The 16,412-nt window shown below is 39.0% G+C and overlaps 1 protein-coding gene across 2 annotated transcripts in view; it reads right to left on the reverse strand.

Annotated features, from left to right (window-relative positions):
* Positions 1 to 16,412, reverse strand: part of LOC131971589 (plexin-A1-like) — a 409,823-nt gene that overhangs the window by 137,354 nt on the left and 256,057 nt on the right. For both annotated transcript variants that reach the window (XM_059333098.1, XM_059333099.1), the window contains one exon: positions 7,723 to 7,923. In XM_059333098.1, coding sequence (XP_059189081.1) covers positions 7,723 to 7,923 — 201 coding nt within the window. The remainder of the gene's footprint in view (positions 1 to 7,722; positions 7,924 to 16,412) is intronic.

The following is a 16,412-nucleotide window of genomic DNA, read 5'->3' on the forward strand; positions in this document are numbered from 1 at the left end:
ACTGACTGAATTTGAAAACAAAAATTCACAACGAAATTAAAACCAAAACTAAGGAAAAATCCAAAACTATTATAACCTTGGTAGGGAATCCACTGTTCCAATGAGGGTCCTCACAAAGACAGAAGTACAAGAATGTGTGTGTGTGTCCCTGTGTGTGTCCCTGTGTGTGTTTCCTGTGTGCACCCATGCGTGCTGAGGCTCCCTGGTGTATTTGAGAATGCAAGTTCAATGTTTCAGTGTTTGTGGAGGAGCTAAATAATGCACAAAGAGACAGTAGGATTGAATGGATGAGTGTTCGTCTAGCGCTGGCTAATTTTCTCTGTGATTTATTACACTGTAGTGTCCCCGCACCGCCAGCTGGGAGACATAGACACACACTTCCCCACTGAGGATTACCAATACAATGCTAGTGAGTACACAGGTTCTCCATCATAGAGGCTCTTCTGTGTGCTGATCCTCTCCAATAACTCTCACTGTCATTCTTATAAACACACTTATTATTACTTAGATTCTATTAGAATCTAATTAATCATGAAGAGAAGGTTATGAGACATTTAAATCTGGGCTAAAAGACCATATAAATGTGCTGTTAAGCTTCTTAAAGCTGTACTAATCAGTATTTTTGGTGTACAAGAGATCTTTTGTGGTGACAAACCCACAGAAATGTATCAGCTAACTTTGAAGCTCTATGGAATATTTTAGGATCTTTTAATACTCATCATTTTGGTTTAACTCTATGGAGTCTGGGGCTGTTTTGCGTCTTTTTTGGTCATTTGTGTCTTTTTTGGTAATTTTGTGTCTGTTGTGTCTTTTTTAGTCGTTTTGTGTGTCTTTATAGTCACTTTGTGTCTTTTTTAAGTCATTTTGTGTCTTTTTTTAGTCGTTTTGTGTCTTTTTTAGTCGTTTTGTGTCTCTTTTTAGTTATTTTGTGTCTTTTTAAGTCATTTTGTGTCTTTTTTTGGTCATTTTGTGTCTCTTTTTGGTCATTTTGTGTCTCTTTTTTAGTCATTTTGTGTCTCTTTTTGGTCATTTGTGTCTGTTGTTTTGTCTTTTTTAGTTATTTTGTGTCTCTATTTGGTCATTTTGTGTCTTTTTTGGTAATTTTGTGTCTTTTTTTGGTCATTTTGTGTGTTTTTTTAGTCGTTTTGTGTCTTTTTTAGTCGTTTTGTGTCTCTTTTTAGTTATTTTGTGTCTTTTTAAGTCATTTTGTGTCTTTTTTTGGTCATTTTGTGTCTCTTTGGTCATTTTGTGTCTCTTTTTTAGTCATTTTGTGTCTTTTTTTGGTCATTTTGTGTCTCTTTTTGGTCATTTGTGTCTGTTGTTTTGTCTTTTTTAGTTATTTTGTGTCTCTTTTTGGTCATTTTGTGTCTTTTTTGGTCATTTTGTGTCTTTTTTTGGTCATTTATATCTTATTTTGGTCATTTTGTGTCTCTTTTTGGTATATATATATATATATATATATATATATATATATATATATATATATATATATAGTGAAGAAAAGAATAAAATCAATTATAAGTTTATTTGAAAGGGGAAATATTATCAAAATAGTGATGAAGTAAAAAAGTGAGATAAAATTATATTAAGACTAAAATATAACATTACTTCATAATATTAAGTCTAAAATTGACAAATATTTGAATAGAGTTGTTAAACACTTTTAAATACACTTGCAACAAATTCAATTTGAGAATGTTAATTGACTGAAAACAAAATATAAAAGCTGAAAGAAGACAACAACAACTCACAAATTTGAGTGAGTGCAGTAACTACATTTTTGGGTTCAAATGTAAAATAAATCATCAATCAATACATGTAGAAATAAGTGTCATATCACTTACCTACCTATAAAAAAAATAAAATAATAAATAAACAACTTTAAAGCAGTTTTTTTCAGTTTTACCCTTTACATAGTTACTGCAGTTAGACTCTGTAGGGCAGAATATTAAGCGGTGATGTCATACATTTGGATCATCAGATGCCTGTTGCCAGATTTTCCCAAGTGGTCCCTGAATGTGACACTAGATTGCATCACTAACTAGCCTAACTTCTGCATGTATGCTACCACTGAATAAAGTTATATTTGAAAACAGAAAAAACAATAAGAAGTCCCCATCGTCCCTGTGCGGTTCTCGTTAATCTCAGCAGTTTCACTTCTGCACGGATCATGATTTTCTTTTTCTTTCAGCATCACTTTCTCAAACATGCACATCTTTTATATTCCACGTTCACTCCGTCTCCATCTGCTTCTCCCACATTTGTTTGTTTCCCCAAGTCTGCTTACTGAGCTTAGTCTTTCATTCTGTCTCTCTCTCTCTCTCTTTCTTTATTATTCCCATTCTCTCTCTTTCTCCCTCTTTCACGCTCTTTGTTGCATCGTCATTGTCTCGGACTAATTCCCTCACCTCCTCTTTGGCTTTCTCTTTCTTTGTCTTTTGGCTTCTTTCTTTTCTCTTTTAGTGCTTTGGGCCCGTCTCGTTCGTGTGTGTGTGTGTGTGTGTGTGTGTGTGTGTGTGTGTGTCCGTCAGTCTAGCACACCACTGCAATTCATCATCATTTTATCTACAGCTCCCTTAATTGGATCCTATCACAGTCCCACCTGACGAGGAGAGAGGCGGGGGGGCTTCCTCATTCACAACACCACATGGATCTGTTCTCACACACACACACACACTCACACACACACACACGGCCCCCTATGTCTGGCTTCATAAACAGCTGCAAAGTTGTGTTGAGGCTCATAGATTTGCTATTTTTCCAGCTTGCTGCGGAAAGAACGCTGGTTTTATGAAACATTAAAGTGCACTGAGGAAAAGAAATGTGCGTGTGTGTTCTTGTACTTCCTACATAGTGAGGACCGGAACACGTTTGAGAGTGAGGACATTTTTGCAAAGTGAGGACATTTCGTCCGGTCCTCACTTCTTTAAAGGTTTTTTTTTTAGATTTCAGACTTTGTTTTAAAGGTTAAGACAAGACAAGAGAAAGGGATGGAGAGGCAGGAAGAAGAAGAAGAAGAAGAAGAAGAAGAAGAAGAAGCGTGTGTGTGTGTGTGTGTGTGTTTGTACTTCCTACATAGTGAGGACCAGGACACGTTTTTAACCAACATAGTGAGGACATTTTTGCAAAGTGAGGATATTTCAACCGGTCCTCACTTCTTTAAAGGCTTTTTTTTTGGGAGATTTCAGACTTTGTTTTAAGGGTTAAAGGTTACATGATAATACAACAACATACAATACAACCTTGCAAGGGAATTCACTGTTCCAATGAGGGTCTTCACAATGATAGAAGTACAAGAATGTGTGTGTGTGTTCATCCATTCAGTGTGCGGGTGAATCGTAGATGTGCTGATGAAGGTCTCTGTCCTCCAGAATCAGCAGCTCTCAGCAGTAGTTCTGTAGTAATGAATGTATGAGTGCATCAGTCGTTGGGAATGAAACCTGGACGTGGCTACTTCCTGGAGTAAAGAGCTGCTGTTTGTTTGGTACGGGACGTTTTCAGGACACGCTTACAATGCAACAGATATAATAACCTAAAATAACCAACCAGGACAGGACAGTGAGAGTATTTTTTTACTTGCATAGTCGTTCAAAAACGTGTCTCACGATTCCACAAGCTGTCACGCAGCGGTCACAACAGAGTTTTTTGTGATGACAAGTGTTGCCACAGTTGCTTTGAAAAAGTAATCTGATTACTGATTACTCCTTTAAAAAGTAACTTAGTTAGGTTACTGACTACTTGGTTTTAAAAGTAGCTAAGTTAGATTACAAGTTACTTTATTAGTTTTAAATAATTTTGTGTCTTTTTTAAAATAATTTTGTCTTTTTTTAATAATTTTGTCTTTTTTTAATAATTTTGTATCTTCCTTGGTAATTCTGTTTCTTTTTTTTGGTCATTTTGTTTCTTTTTCAAGTAATTTCGTTTTTTTCTGTCATTTTGTGTCTTTTTTGTATAATTTTGTGTATTTTTTGGTCATTTTGTGTCTTTTTTTGGTCATTTTGTATTTTTTGTCATTTTGCGTCAATTTGTGTCTTTTTTTAAATAATTTTGTCTTTTTTAAATATTTTTTTTGTCTTTTTTGGTAATTCTGTATCTTTTTTGGTCATTTTGTGTGTTTTTTTAAAAGTAATTTAGTTTTTTTCTGTCATTTTGTGTCTTTTTTTAAATAATGTTGTGTCTTTTTTGGTCATTTTGTGTCTTTTTTGTCATTTTGTGTCTTTTTTTTGGTCTTTTTTTGTCTTTAAAAAGTAACTAAGTTAGATTACAAGTTACTTCATTAGTTACATTCAGCAGCTGGGTATTCCATACGAATTGAGTGAATGGGAATAATCAAGTATGTACCTGAGTAAAGTACTGAGGTGACACACCACCACTGTGTTTTTTTACTCGGGTTGAGTCGAGTATTTGAATGGAAAAAGTATTCAATAAAGATAATATACTTTTTTATGACTTCAAGGATCATCCAGATGAAATATGATGAAGAAAATCTTTGTTTGGTAACAGTTTGTGTAAGTAGATTTCTTCCTCTTGTGATCAAAAGTGTTGAACTGAAGCTAAATTCTGTTGAAACTGTCAGAATTTACTTCTCTCACCGTGCTGAAGTTATGGGGAGTAATTCAATAATAAAAGCCAGAACTGTGTTTTTAACTTTGACCAATTTATTGAAATATTCCACTTGATGTACAGCAATTATGTTTTTTTTTTTTTTGCAGCTCAATCTCTGTTCAACAGGCTTTCAAGTCGTCAGGTCGCTGAGGACAAATCTGACAAAAAAAAGCCGTAATGAGACCCGCAAAAAGTCAAAACGGAACAGAACTTTCTCTCGCTTGAAGCAATTACAGACGGAGCGACTAAATCTGCACAAATTACCTTTTAAAAACACAAAAGAACTGTAGGAGCCATCATTACGATGTGGGGTAATGTGCCCAGAACTACTTTTCGTGTCACCGTCCAACATCAGACGCAGGACGACTTCCCGGATCACAACGCCCGAGCTCTTTCTTTTTCCTTTTGACTCGTCAGAACCAGCACGCCGCCGTCAAATAATGACCCCGAGGCCCCTGACGGACGCGTGACAGGCTGGAGAAAAGGCAGCCGGAGCCACACAGCAGCTCTTTTTAACCCTTTGATGCACAACATGGGTTTAAAGTGACTCCACTGAGTTTTTAATTTATTTATTTATTTTTGTTTTGTGTAATTTTTGGTCAATTTGTGTCTTTTTTTAAAGTAATTTAGTGTTTTTTTCAGTAATTTTGTGTCTTCTTTTGTCATTTTGTGTCTCTTTTGTCATTTCATGTCTTTTTTTAATAGTTTTGTGTCTTTTTTGGTAATTCTGTGTAATTTTTGGTGATTTTTTTCTAATTTTTTAATGTAATTTTGTGTCTTTTTTTAAAGTAATTTAGTGATTTTTCAGTCATTTTGTGTCTTTTTTTCAAGTAATTTTGTGTTTTTTCAGTCATTTTGTGTCTTTTTTTGGTCATGCTGTGTCTTTTTTTCATAATTTTCTGTAATTTTCTGTAATTTTTGGTCATTTGTCTCATTTTTATAATGTCATTTTGTGTTTTTCAGTCACTTTGTCTTGTTTTGGTCATACTGTGTCTTTTTTTTGGTCATTTTCTGTCATTTTTGTGTCATTTTGTGTCTTTTTTGGTAATTCTGTGTATTTTTTGGTCATCTTTTGTCATTTTGTGACTTTTTTTTAAATTAATTTTGTGTTTTTTCAGTCATTTTGTGTCGTTTTTTGGTCATGCTGTGTCTTTTTTTTGGTCATTTTGTGTCATTTTTGTGTCATTTTGTGTCTTTTTTGTTAATTCTGTGTATTTTTTTGTCATTTTAAGTAATTTTGTGTCTTTTTTAATAATTCTGTGTCTTTTTTGGTAATGCTGTGTATCTTTTGGTCATTTTGTGTCTTTTTTGGTAATTCTCTGTCATTTTTGACCCATGTCGTGCATTAGAAGGGTTGTCCATATGTTGTGCATCAAAGGGTTAACGGAGGACTCGATGCTGGAAGTATCAGGGTGAGTGAGCGCGGCGGCGTGTGCGGCTCGCATGTTAATCATATGTCTCGTTAAGTAAGTCATAATTGGTGTGGTTAAAATGCCTCCCCTCTGCCTGATTGGAGTCGAGGAAATGAACATTGGTGAAACGGTCGCTGCCTATTAGCGCTGACAGTTTGACTGAAGGCTGCAGGCAGCAGAGAGAGAGAGGCTCTGTGACAATCAGCGCCTGTGGCCAAACGCCTCAGTTTCAACTCTTACCACACCACCAGTCTATTAACGCTGCTCTCTCCGTCTCACACTGAACCAGCACTTAAGCCTGTGAATGGTCTCAGCAGTATGGCCGTTCTGACTGGAGCTCCTGCTGAGGATTAAACAGCTGGAGCTGGTCGGAGCTACTATATCACAAATGTGATATAGTCTGGAGACCACCTATTAATTTCTCCGTAGAGGAGGCGTGGTTTACGATCATCCAGAGCCCTTTATTGGGCGCTACGAATGTCTATCATTAGCGACATTAGTTGCGAAAAAATGCCCAAAATTTTGCATTGAAGTGAATGGGACGGCCGAAAGAAAATGAGCGAAAAAGAACAATAATTGGAGATTTTTAAACGTCTACTTCTCCGGCATAATTTCACCTCGAGACTCCATTTAAACTTTAAACAGTAGACACAAGTCTTGTGTATCGGTGTATTAATCCACGTTTCGATAGGTCATATAGTTTTTTAGCAATCCCTGTTCAATGACCATGATCATTTTTGGAGAAATTCTGAGATTATAATGGGTGTGTATTGCACGGAATGTTCGTGTCACAGTGTGTGACATCATCACCAGAGTGTAGAGGGAGAGAAAAAACTGTCAAAAAATAAATTTGAAAACTGCGCTCCAGGCCGCAAATTCCACTCTACAGAAATAATTTATACATAGAAACGTAGGAAAATTTGTCTTCTCCCTCACAATCCTCTGGTAAAGCTGTCAGAGTTATAGTTTGGGCGTACGACGCACAGATGCGCCACCAACACGCACCAACAGCCTCATTGGCTCCCATATTAAAAACTCAGGGAGATTTCTGTCGGAAAGCATAATTAACAGTTATTCAGATCACTCTTACAAAGCTATTTCTTCATTTTTCTTCACATAAAACATATGTAGACGTTCAGGAAGAACTCAGGACGCTCAAAGTGAAGTCGGATCAATGATAGGTATTATGGTTTTGCCAAAACTGCTTTCTGTTCGAGGCCAGAAATTCCAGTCTGTCCACCTCTGGCTGCTTTCACTGTGCTAGAAGATTCCACAGCTGTTATTTCTGTTGATTGCTCTACTCTGATTGGTCGACCCCAACGCCTTTGATGTTTTGATCTGATTACAGTTACAGAAACACGCACTTTTTCTCTTTCAGAGGCTGTAGCAGTCTTAACTCATATAATATTACTCAACTTTGGGATCCTTCTTATAATGGCCTCCTCAATGTGACATGTCATGGAAAAAGGAAGTGCAAACAGGAATTCCTGATTGTGTATGTGTGTGTACAAGACCCAGCTTTCATAACTTAACAGTAAAACATGGATAGATTGATGGACGATGGATTTTATATCAGTGCCTTTGAGAAAAATAGGGGTTAGGATTGGGATGGTAATCAGTTACCAGCAAACCCTGAAGGCACCACATTAACTCTCACTTTTTATCAAGTCAAACTAAATGACAGGACGTCTATTGTGAGCCTTACCGTGGTCTTCTGACACTGGATGCTGGTGCTGTTGAACCTCAGAGCCGGGACGCTGTGCGTGTTGCCCTGGATGTGGAAAATACACTCGTAGTTCCTCTGTCCGGACTGAGGCTGGGGCAGGTTCTGGGCCAGCAGGGTGATCGGCCTCATAACTCCAGCGGGGATATAGATCTGGGTGGAGGGCAGGATCTGAGGGCACTCCTGGGAGATGGGGAAACAGAAATGAATAAAGAAATTGAGACGTGACTGGAGAAGAAAGCAGAAAACCTCAGTGGGATGCACATTTCAATGGACAGAGTGTTCTGGACATGTTGCTGTAAAGAAAAGGGATCTCCACTGACAGAAAAAATACAGATACACAGTAAAAAGGCTATTTATTCTAGGTGACAAGCAATTATTTGTGTATTAGAAATGGCAGCGTGGCATTACAGAGCTCCCTTTTGTGCATAATTACCTATGAATCCCTTTCTTTTTTCCCTCCCAAGAGCATCCGAGCACATAATTCTAGATGCATGCCAGCGTCCTTTTGTTCTCATGGTGGAGTACGTTTGAAGAGCCTAAAAACCTCCACTTACAAATTATCAACACTCCCGAGGATCAACTCTTGTCCTATTTATGAACCGCTGAATATTGAATGTGGCAGACACTTGTCAAAACGAGTACACGCCATTTTGGAATCAAACCCTCCCCAGTATTAATGAGGCTGTTATGGATATTAGGTATGTTTTTTTTGTTGGCCTAAATGAAACCACTAAAGGATATTCTAATTCTTTCTGCGTGGACAAAAAAAAAGAGCCCGAGGCAGCGTCTCTGAGGAATGTGGACAGTGTTAATTCTATCATGCTGAACTGTAAAACAGCTACAGTCGAAGGGATTAGAGAGACAGAGATGACTGAGGGGTCAATGCTTCTTTTACTGCTGCTCTTCCATCAATAACATTTTGGCAGGAACACTGGCTTTGCACCATGTTAATTGAGGGAAAATAAATGAAAATCCGAAGCGGTTTTACAGCCCTAAATAAATCAAAAGACAACATGCAGCTGTCAGCTGGAAGGAACGCTACATCACTGCTCTTAGTTTGGATCAAAAAACAGATTTAATTAAAGCTGCAAGCAGCGATAAATGAGGAAATCAACTCTCGACTCTCTGCTGAGTTCACTGACACCTTATACAAGTCTGTACGACAAACGGTTCATTAGTTGGGGAAAGGGGCGTGGCTAATCAAATGGGGCGGGGCTTATATGATATATAGTTATGTAGAACTGTTCAGTGATGGACCATCATCATGCATGACAAGTTTGAGGCAGATTGGACAATGTATGGTCAAGTTATACAGTCTTGTGTTTTATGCCAAAACGCCATATTTTGCCGCCATGCCACGCCCACATAGTGTGACGGTCTGCAAAAGCTTTCAATAACTTTTGATGTCAAAGGCCTCATGATGGTACTGAACAAGTCCGAAGTTGATCGGATTAAATCTGTAGGAGGGGTTTGTTAAAGTATGTGGCGTGAAAATGGCGAAAAACGTCTAAAATGCCATTTTCAATCCAAGATGGCCGACTTCCTGTTCATTTTTGGGTATGGCTTCTTGAGACTTTTTGGTGTGTCTTCCCATGATACATGGATGCACCAAATTTCGTGTCTCTACGACAAACCTGTTTTAAGGGCTCATTTAGAAATGGGGAAAATGTCTAAAACGCCATTTTCGATCCAAGATGGCCGACTTCCTGTTCGTTTTTGGATATGGCTTCTTGAGACTTTTTGGTGCGTCTTCCCATGATACATGAATGTACCAAATTTTGTGTCTCTACGACAAACCTGATTAAGGGGCTGAATTCTAGGGGGCGCTAGTAGGTCATTTAGCCACGCCCATTTCTGAAACCAATGAAATACGTCCTTTTTCGACGGGATTTAATTTTGTCCCAAGGTTGGTGAGTTTTGGAATATGATAAAGCCTCAAAAACACGATTAATTTGCCGTTATAATAAAAAAAATTCTAAAACAAAGCACACATTCACTCCTCAATAGAGCAAACAACTAGTTCCTAGAGATCTAAGTCAGTAATTTACTTCCAGTAAGTGGCTATTATTCATTGTTCTAAGCTACCGAAGTTCTTGTTTGTTGAAAATTCTAATTTATATTAAAAGGCGGGTAACTTGTTAAGACATTTTCTTCAGTCTAAGTGGATAAAAACAGCATCTGCAATATCATAACGACTGTAATTACCAGTAAACAAAGTTATATCCACTAATGCGTGTTTGGTATTCATGTTGAGATGCGGTAAACAATGATAAAGGCCAAACAAATACCAAAGTAGAATTTATAAATTAAGTCACATTCTGCTTTAAGCGCCATTAAGCAAACTATAATTTTCCTATTAGGGTTTATATCTGCAATGATAAATCAGTGGGAACTGCATTTCTATTTAATCAGGAATGAGGACCTAAAGTCAAACAGCAGCAGCAGCAGCAGCAGTGTGGTTCTCTGCAGAATAATCTCTATATGAGTTGACTCTGTGCAGGTTTACTGTCTAATGGAGCATCGTAATGACTTGCAGATTGGCCTGGGAACAGCAGAGGAGAGAGAGCTCTGGACAGAACGGCACCAGGAGACACCTTTAGCTCCCTTCACCACTCTACAGCACACACACACACACACACACACACACACACTTCTATCTTTGTGAGGGCCCTCTTTATAATAGTGAATTCCCTTGCAAGGTTATAATAGTTTGGGATTTTTCATTAGTTTTAATTTTGTCGTGATTTTTTGTTTTCAAATTCAGTTAGTTTTACTTAGTTTTTAGAGTGAGTTTGCTAGTTTTAGTTTAGTATTTTTTTAAAAAAATGCTTAGACAAAGAGGAAAACGAAGGACATTTTCACTATAATTTTAGTTAGTTTTGTAACCACACAATACAGTTTCAGTTAATTATCATTATCATGCAACCTTTAACCGTTAACACAAAGTCTGAAATCTAAAAAAAAAAGCCTTTAAAGAAGTGCAAAAATGTCCTCACTTTGCAAACATGTCCTCACTCTGTTGGTTAGAAAAGTGTTCTGGTCCTCACTATGTCGTTAGTACAAGAACACACACACACACACACACACACTCCCACGGCCTGAGAGCACAGACGGACTGAAATATTTGGATTTTATACGACACGGGGAGCATTTTAAATTGTGTTTTTCCATCTATAAATCTATGTATTTACAATATAAATCTCATTATGATTACTGGAGACTTTCGGACTCGAAGCGGCCCATTCCTCCTGCAGCAGTCTCTCCCAGCTGCAGTCACAGAGCCAGAGGGGATGTTAACCCCTTAGCGTCCAGTCTGCGAATCGTGCATGCATATTTAGGATGCTTTTTTCCCAATTTTTGTCTTCCCCACAACGGTATTCCTCTCTCCTCCAGCGTCCATTTCAAGTACATGCATAAGGTAAATTATGCAAATTAGGTGATGACGTCATTTAGTGACTTTTTGGAGCCAATAGCTACTTTCCTTACTGAGGAGTTGGCAACACTGCTCATGGCCACAGACACAGCAAAAAACACTGCACACACAGGCGTCTGATATCTGATTTTTTATTTTTTAGCCATATCGCCCAGCCCTATGCCGAGCTAAGGCCATATGTGAATGCTGTGTGATTCTGTTCTGCTACTCCAAAGGGGCTAAAAAAGACACATCCCTGCACCTTTACAACCAATCAGTAATTAATCACAACAAATATCAGTTGCCTTTTTTTAGAAGTAGATGTTTGACAACTGTCTTGATCTGCTTTATGACCACAGTTGGGTAAAATGTGAAAGCTACTTGTAATAATTATCAGTAGGAGGCTGCTGGGATGAGCAAGTTTTTTTTTTTTTTTTTTTCTCCCAGTTGGCAGCTGATATTTACAGAGAATCTGACGTGATATGAATGTGGCTGAAGAAGAAGAAGACGAGGAGGAAAGAAGTGAGGAAAGAGAGAGACAGAGAACAGATCAAATCAATGCCAGCAAGCCCAGTGAAGCAGATTGTCAATTAGTGAGGCTGACAGTTAAAGTTTAAAGTATTCACAGATGGCGACAGACCGCTAATGAACTGATTCTAGCCTCTAATAAAATGGAAAACAGGACTAAAGAAGCCTCAAAAGGAAAAGGGAAAAAGCTTGTGTGTGTGTGACTAGATACTCTGACTAGACAGTAGAGTATCTAGTCTGAAGTAGCACTCGTTGATAATGTTGGAGGGACTGGGCTCAAACATCTGCTTTAATTGTGGCATGGAAATCCTGTCTGGCTGTGCCACATATACAGTCACTAGTGTTTCCTCTACATTCTGCTGCTGAAATTTCACCTGATCATTAATATCAATGCACCACTAATGATTTCTACTCTCACTCTGTGAGGTCAACAACACACAACGTTATTCTCGACTTGTTTTGATTCATCAACGAGCTCATCAAATCCTGTTGGAGCCTATTAGGACATCAACGTAAAAGGTAACGTTCAAGCTTATACACGGTCTATATAGCGAGTAGCCCAGGTAACGTAACGTAACGTCAACGTATCTTAACATTAACGTATCGCAACATCAACGTATCGTAACATCAACGTATCGTAACGTAAGGTAACGCATCGCATCACAACATAATGTAGCGTAGCGTAACCTAGCATAACGTAGCCTAACGTAGCATAGCGTAGTATAGTGTAGCATATCGTAATGTAGCATAGCGTAATGCAGCATAGCGTAACGTAGCATAGCGTAACGTAGCATAGCGTAACGTAGCATAGCGTAACGTAGCATAGCGTAACGTAGTTTAGTGTAGCATAGCGTAGCGTATCCTTAACGAGCTGCCGTCCCCCGTGGCTCATTAAGAAGTTGAAGCGGCCCAGTCCTCACGCAGCAGTCTCTCCCAGCTGCAGTCACAGAGCTGGAGGGGATATTAACCCCTTAGAGTCCAGTCTGCAAGTCGCACATGCACAAAGTTGTCACTGGCTGGTTCACAGTCCGTGTCTCTTTTGGGTCAATTTAGCCTTAAGTCCCGAGGCCGGATTAAGGAGGAGGGTTGAATTGTGACAGAAGACAGAGTTTTAAACATATTTAGGGCATTTTTTTACTCACTGTCTGCCCCACAACGTTATTCTTCTCTCCTACAGCGTCCATTACAAGAACATGCACATGTTAAATTATGCAAATTAGGCGATGACGTCATTTAACGTCTTCTAGCCACTTTTATAGGCCAATAGCCTATAGCTACTTTCTTTACTGAGGAGTTGGCAAACACTGTTCATGGCCACGGACAGAGCAGCACCACTGCTGAAAAAAAAAAATTCTAGGGGAAACACTGCACACCCAGGCAATGAGACCACTTCACATCTGTGCCTCTCTGCTGCACATTCTGCTCCCCATTGCTTCAGTATCACACACAAACACATGCATATGCCCACACACACACACACACACACACACACACACACACTCGTGCACACTCTCCTTATTACTGATGCATCACAGTCGGGATAAAAAGAAAAGCACAGCGTCATATTCCTCTGAGGAACAGGATAAAATGCGCAGGAACACACATACAAAGACAGTCCCCATATCGAGCCTACATATACAGTACAAAGAACCACAATTGCGCAAACACATAAAAGGAAGAGAGTGGGTAACACACACACACACACACACACGAGGGAGGGAGGGAGTGAACAAAAGATGTGGGAGCGGAGGATTGTGGGAGCTGTTTCATTAGGAGTGGTGACAGGTGTCAGAGCTGAGTCTGCATCAGATAGCGGAGCAGTTCTACACAATGAGACACAACAATCTCTTTACCTGGGGGATTCCTCTAATCCCTCGCTTTCCCTCCTCTCTTTTCTCTCTCCCCCTCGCTCACACTTGATCTTTTTAACATTCTCTTTATCTTTTCTCTGTCATTGTCGCCGTGTTTCTCAACCTTTATTTTATCCAGGGATGAGAGTTAACTCAGCGGCAATCTCTTTTTTTCCCAGAAACAACTTTCATCAGCTCCGTATCTTGATGTTTCCCAGCACAGGTGGAGTCAAGAGGGAGGCAAAGGGGTGGGGGACCACCCCCCTTGATGCCCCCATATTTAAAAATAAATAAATAAAATTGCAGCAAAAGTGACCTCTATGGTAGATAAACATGATAAAGTTCCCTCAAGGGTGCACTAGAATGGAGAAAACTTGAAAAAAGTGCTCTCTATGGTGCACTTAAGGTGGAGAAAACATAATAAAGTGCTCTCTACAGTTTCCTTCAGGTGGAAAAAACATGATGAAGTGGAATAAATATGATAAAGTTCCCTCAAGGGTGCACCTAAATGGAGAAAATTTGATAAACTGCTCTCTATGGTGCTCTTTAGGTGGAGAAAACATGATGAGGTATTCCCCTGGGTGTTCTTAAATAGAGAGAATGGGATGAATTCGTGTTGAGAAAATGTGATGAAGTGCCCTCAATGGTGCTTTTCAAGTGGAAAAAATGTCATTGAATTCCCATCTAAGTTGCTATTAAATGTAGAGAACGTGGTGAAAGTGCCCTCTACGGTTTCCTTCGGGTGGAAAATACATGATAAAAGTGGAATAATTGTGAAAAAGTTACCACAAGGGTACACCTAAATGGAGAAAATTTGATAAACTGCTCTCTGAGGTGCCCTTCAGGTGGAGAAAATGTGATGAGGTGCCCTCAATGCTGCTTTTCAAGTGGATGAATTTCCTTGATGAAAAGTTGCTTTTAAATATAGAAAACTTGATAAAAGTGCCCTCTATAGTTTCCTTCGGGTGGAAAAAACATGATAAAGTGGAATAAATGTGATGAAGTGCCCTTTAGGGTGCTCTAAAATGGAGGAAATCCCCAAATAGGTATGTTAGCCCTGTTAGCTACCAAAGCTACCCTGCTAAAGAACTTTCTGTAAGCACATACACTTTGTCTTTTTTACCCCCGGCCCCTCAGACAGCCCCACAGTCCCACTGGAAATGTCCCAGTGCCACTACCAGCCCACACCATCTACAGAAAAGCCTCGTTGAGATATAAATTTACTGCAGTGCAAGTCAGAGATAAAGAGTGACGCAGAGGATGAGCAGAGATAAACCACCGGCTGAGAGAGAGTGAGGAGAGGTGAAGCGAGAAGGAAGGGAGGGAGGGGAGGGAGGAGATGAGGAGACGAGGCGAGGTCTTGGGAGCCATACACTCGCTTATTAAAGTGGGGGATGAGAGTCACGGAGGTCAAGTTCCCAACAGAGCGAAGCAGGGGTGGAGCTCTGCAACATGGGAGCCATACACAGCGCTTATATCTATCCAAACTATTTCCCAGACGAGCAATAAACACACACAGGCACAAAAACGGTGTTACATCAAGATAGAAATACCCCAAATGCACATAACACTCACACAAACCAAAGACATTTATCCTCACACACACCAACTGCTGCGCACACGCCGATCAAAAGCTAAATCTTGCCCTCTGGCTCTGTGCAGTAAGCTGCTGCAGTCTGAGGCCTGTGGAATGTTTTACAGTAGCCTTGAGGCCAAATACACAGACGCTGTGATCAAAGGTGGGAAGGTAAGACCTCAGAAAAAAATTAGTTCATCTTCCACACTACCATTGTAAAAATCTCCAGCTCTCTGTAACAGCCCCAGGCTACATATTTGGGAACAGATTGATATATTCCCTATGTGTTTATTTACAAGGTGGCCAATTTTAAACAGGAAAAGACAGAAATATTGTGTACTACGTGTTTATTATTATGGTGTTTGATGCAGAGATTTTTAACTTGTTATAGTCAGAAATAATAACAATAATGATGTAGTACCAGAATCAGTTATTGTACATGCAGGCTCACTTGCATTGGAGTAGTTAAATGGAACATAACACATTGTTAACTTGAACACATGCAAATACACAAAACACAAGCAAACTGAGAAAACATCTTCATCAATTTGACAACACAAGAGCAGCATTTAGAAAATGCTGCAAAAACCACAACACAACAGAAGTGTTTCCAGAGGACACTTAAAAGTGATGCACACGTCTGGACACGCTAGTGATATGTATTATGATGTTATTTTAAGATAATTATAATTTCACGTTATAACTTAAAAAGAAACGCCGCATCAGTTCGAACCGCAACCAAATCCTGAAGACTTTTCCGAACTGTCTATTTTTAGAAGATCAACTGTTTCGGAGGTACATTTGTAGCCATGAGGTTGAAAAACATTATTTTATTTTGTATAGACGCTGAAGTGTTTACCTCAGTTACACTGTTACCGTTACTTATTTAGGAAGATATTTTACAGCCCTAGGTCTTTGTAACAAGCTTTCAAGTAATATTACCAACTTCTCCTGAGTGTTGTACGTACATTTTCAATAGGCTAATGTCTTATTTTAGTGTCTTATAGAGCTGAAGCGTCAGGGATTCACTCATTTACTCATTTGGAGTAGAGTACTATATAACATTAAATTATCACATTATTTCATGATAATGATATTTTCATGTTATAACGTGATATATAGCGTTAGCCCGCTAGCCCGTATCAATCACATTGCAGTTAAACAAATCAAATAAATGAATGACACACGTTTTAGTTGGTCTCCCTCAACAGCACCGAGTTGGTCTTGGTCTTGCTCGCCTGCTAACGTTAGCATGCTATTGATCGGCCGCTAACGTTAGCACGCTATCGATCGGGCGCTAACG

The sequence above is a fragment of the Centropristis striata genome, chromosome 5, assembly GCF_030273125.1.
Source record: "Centropristis striata isolate RG_2023a ecotype Rhode Island chromosome 5, C.striata_1.0, whole genome shotgun sequence".
NCBI lineage: Eukaryota > Metazoa > Chordata > Actinopteri > Perciformes > Serranidae > Centropristis > Centropristis striata.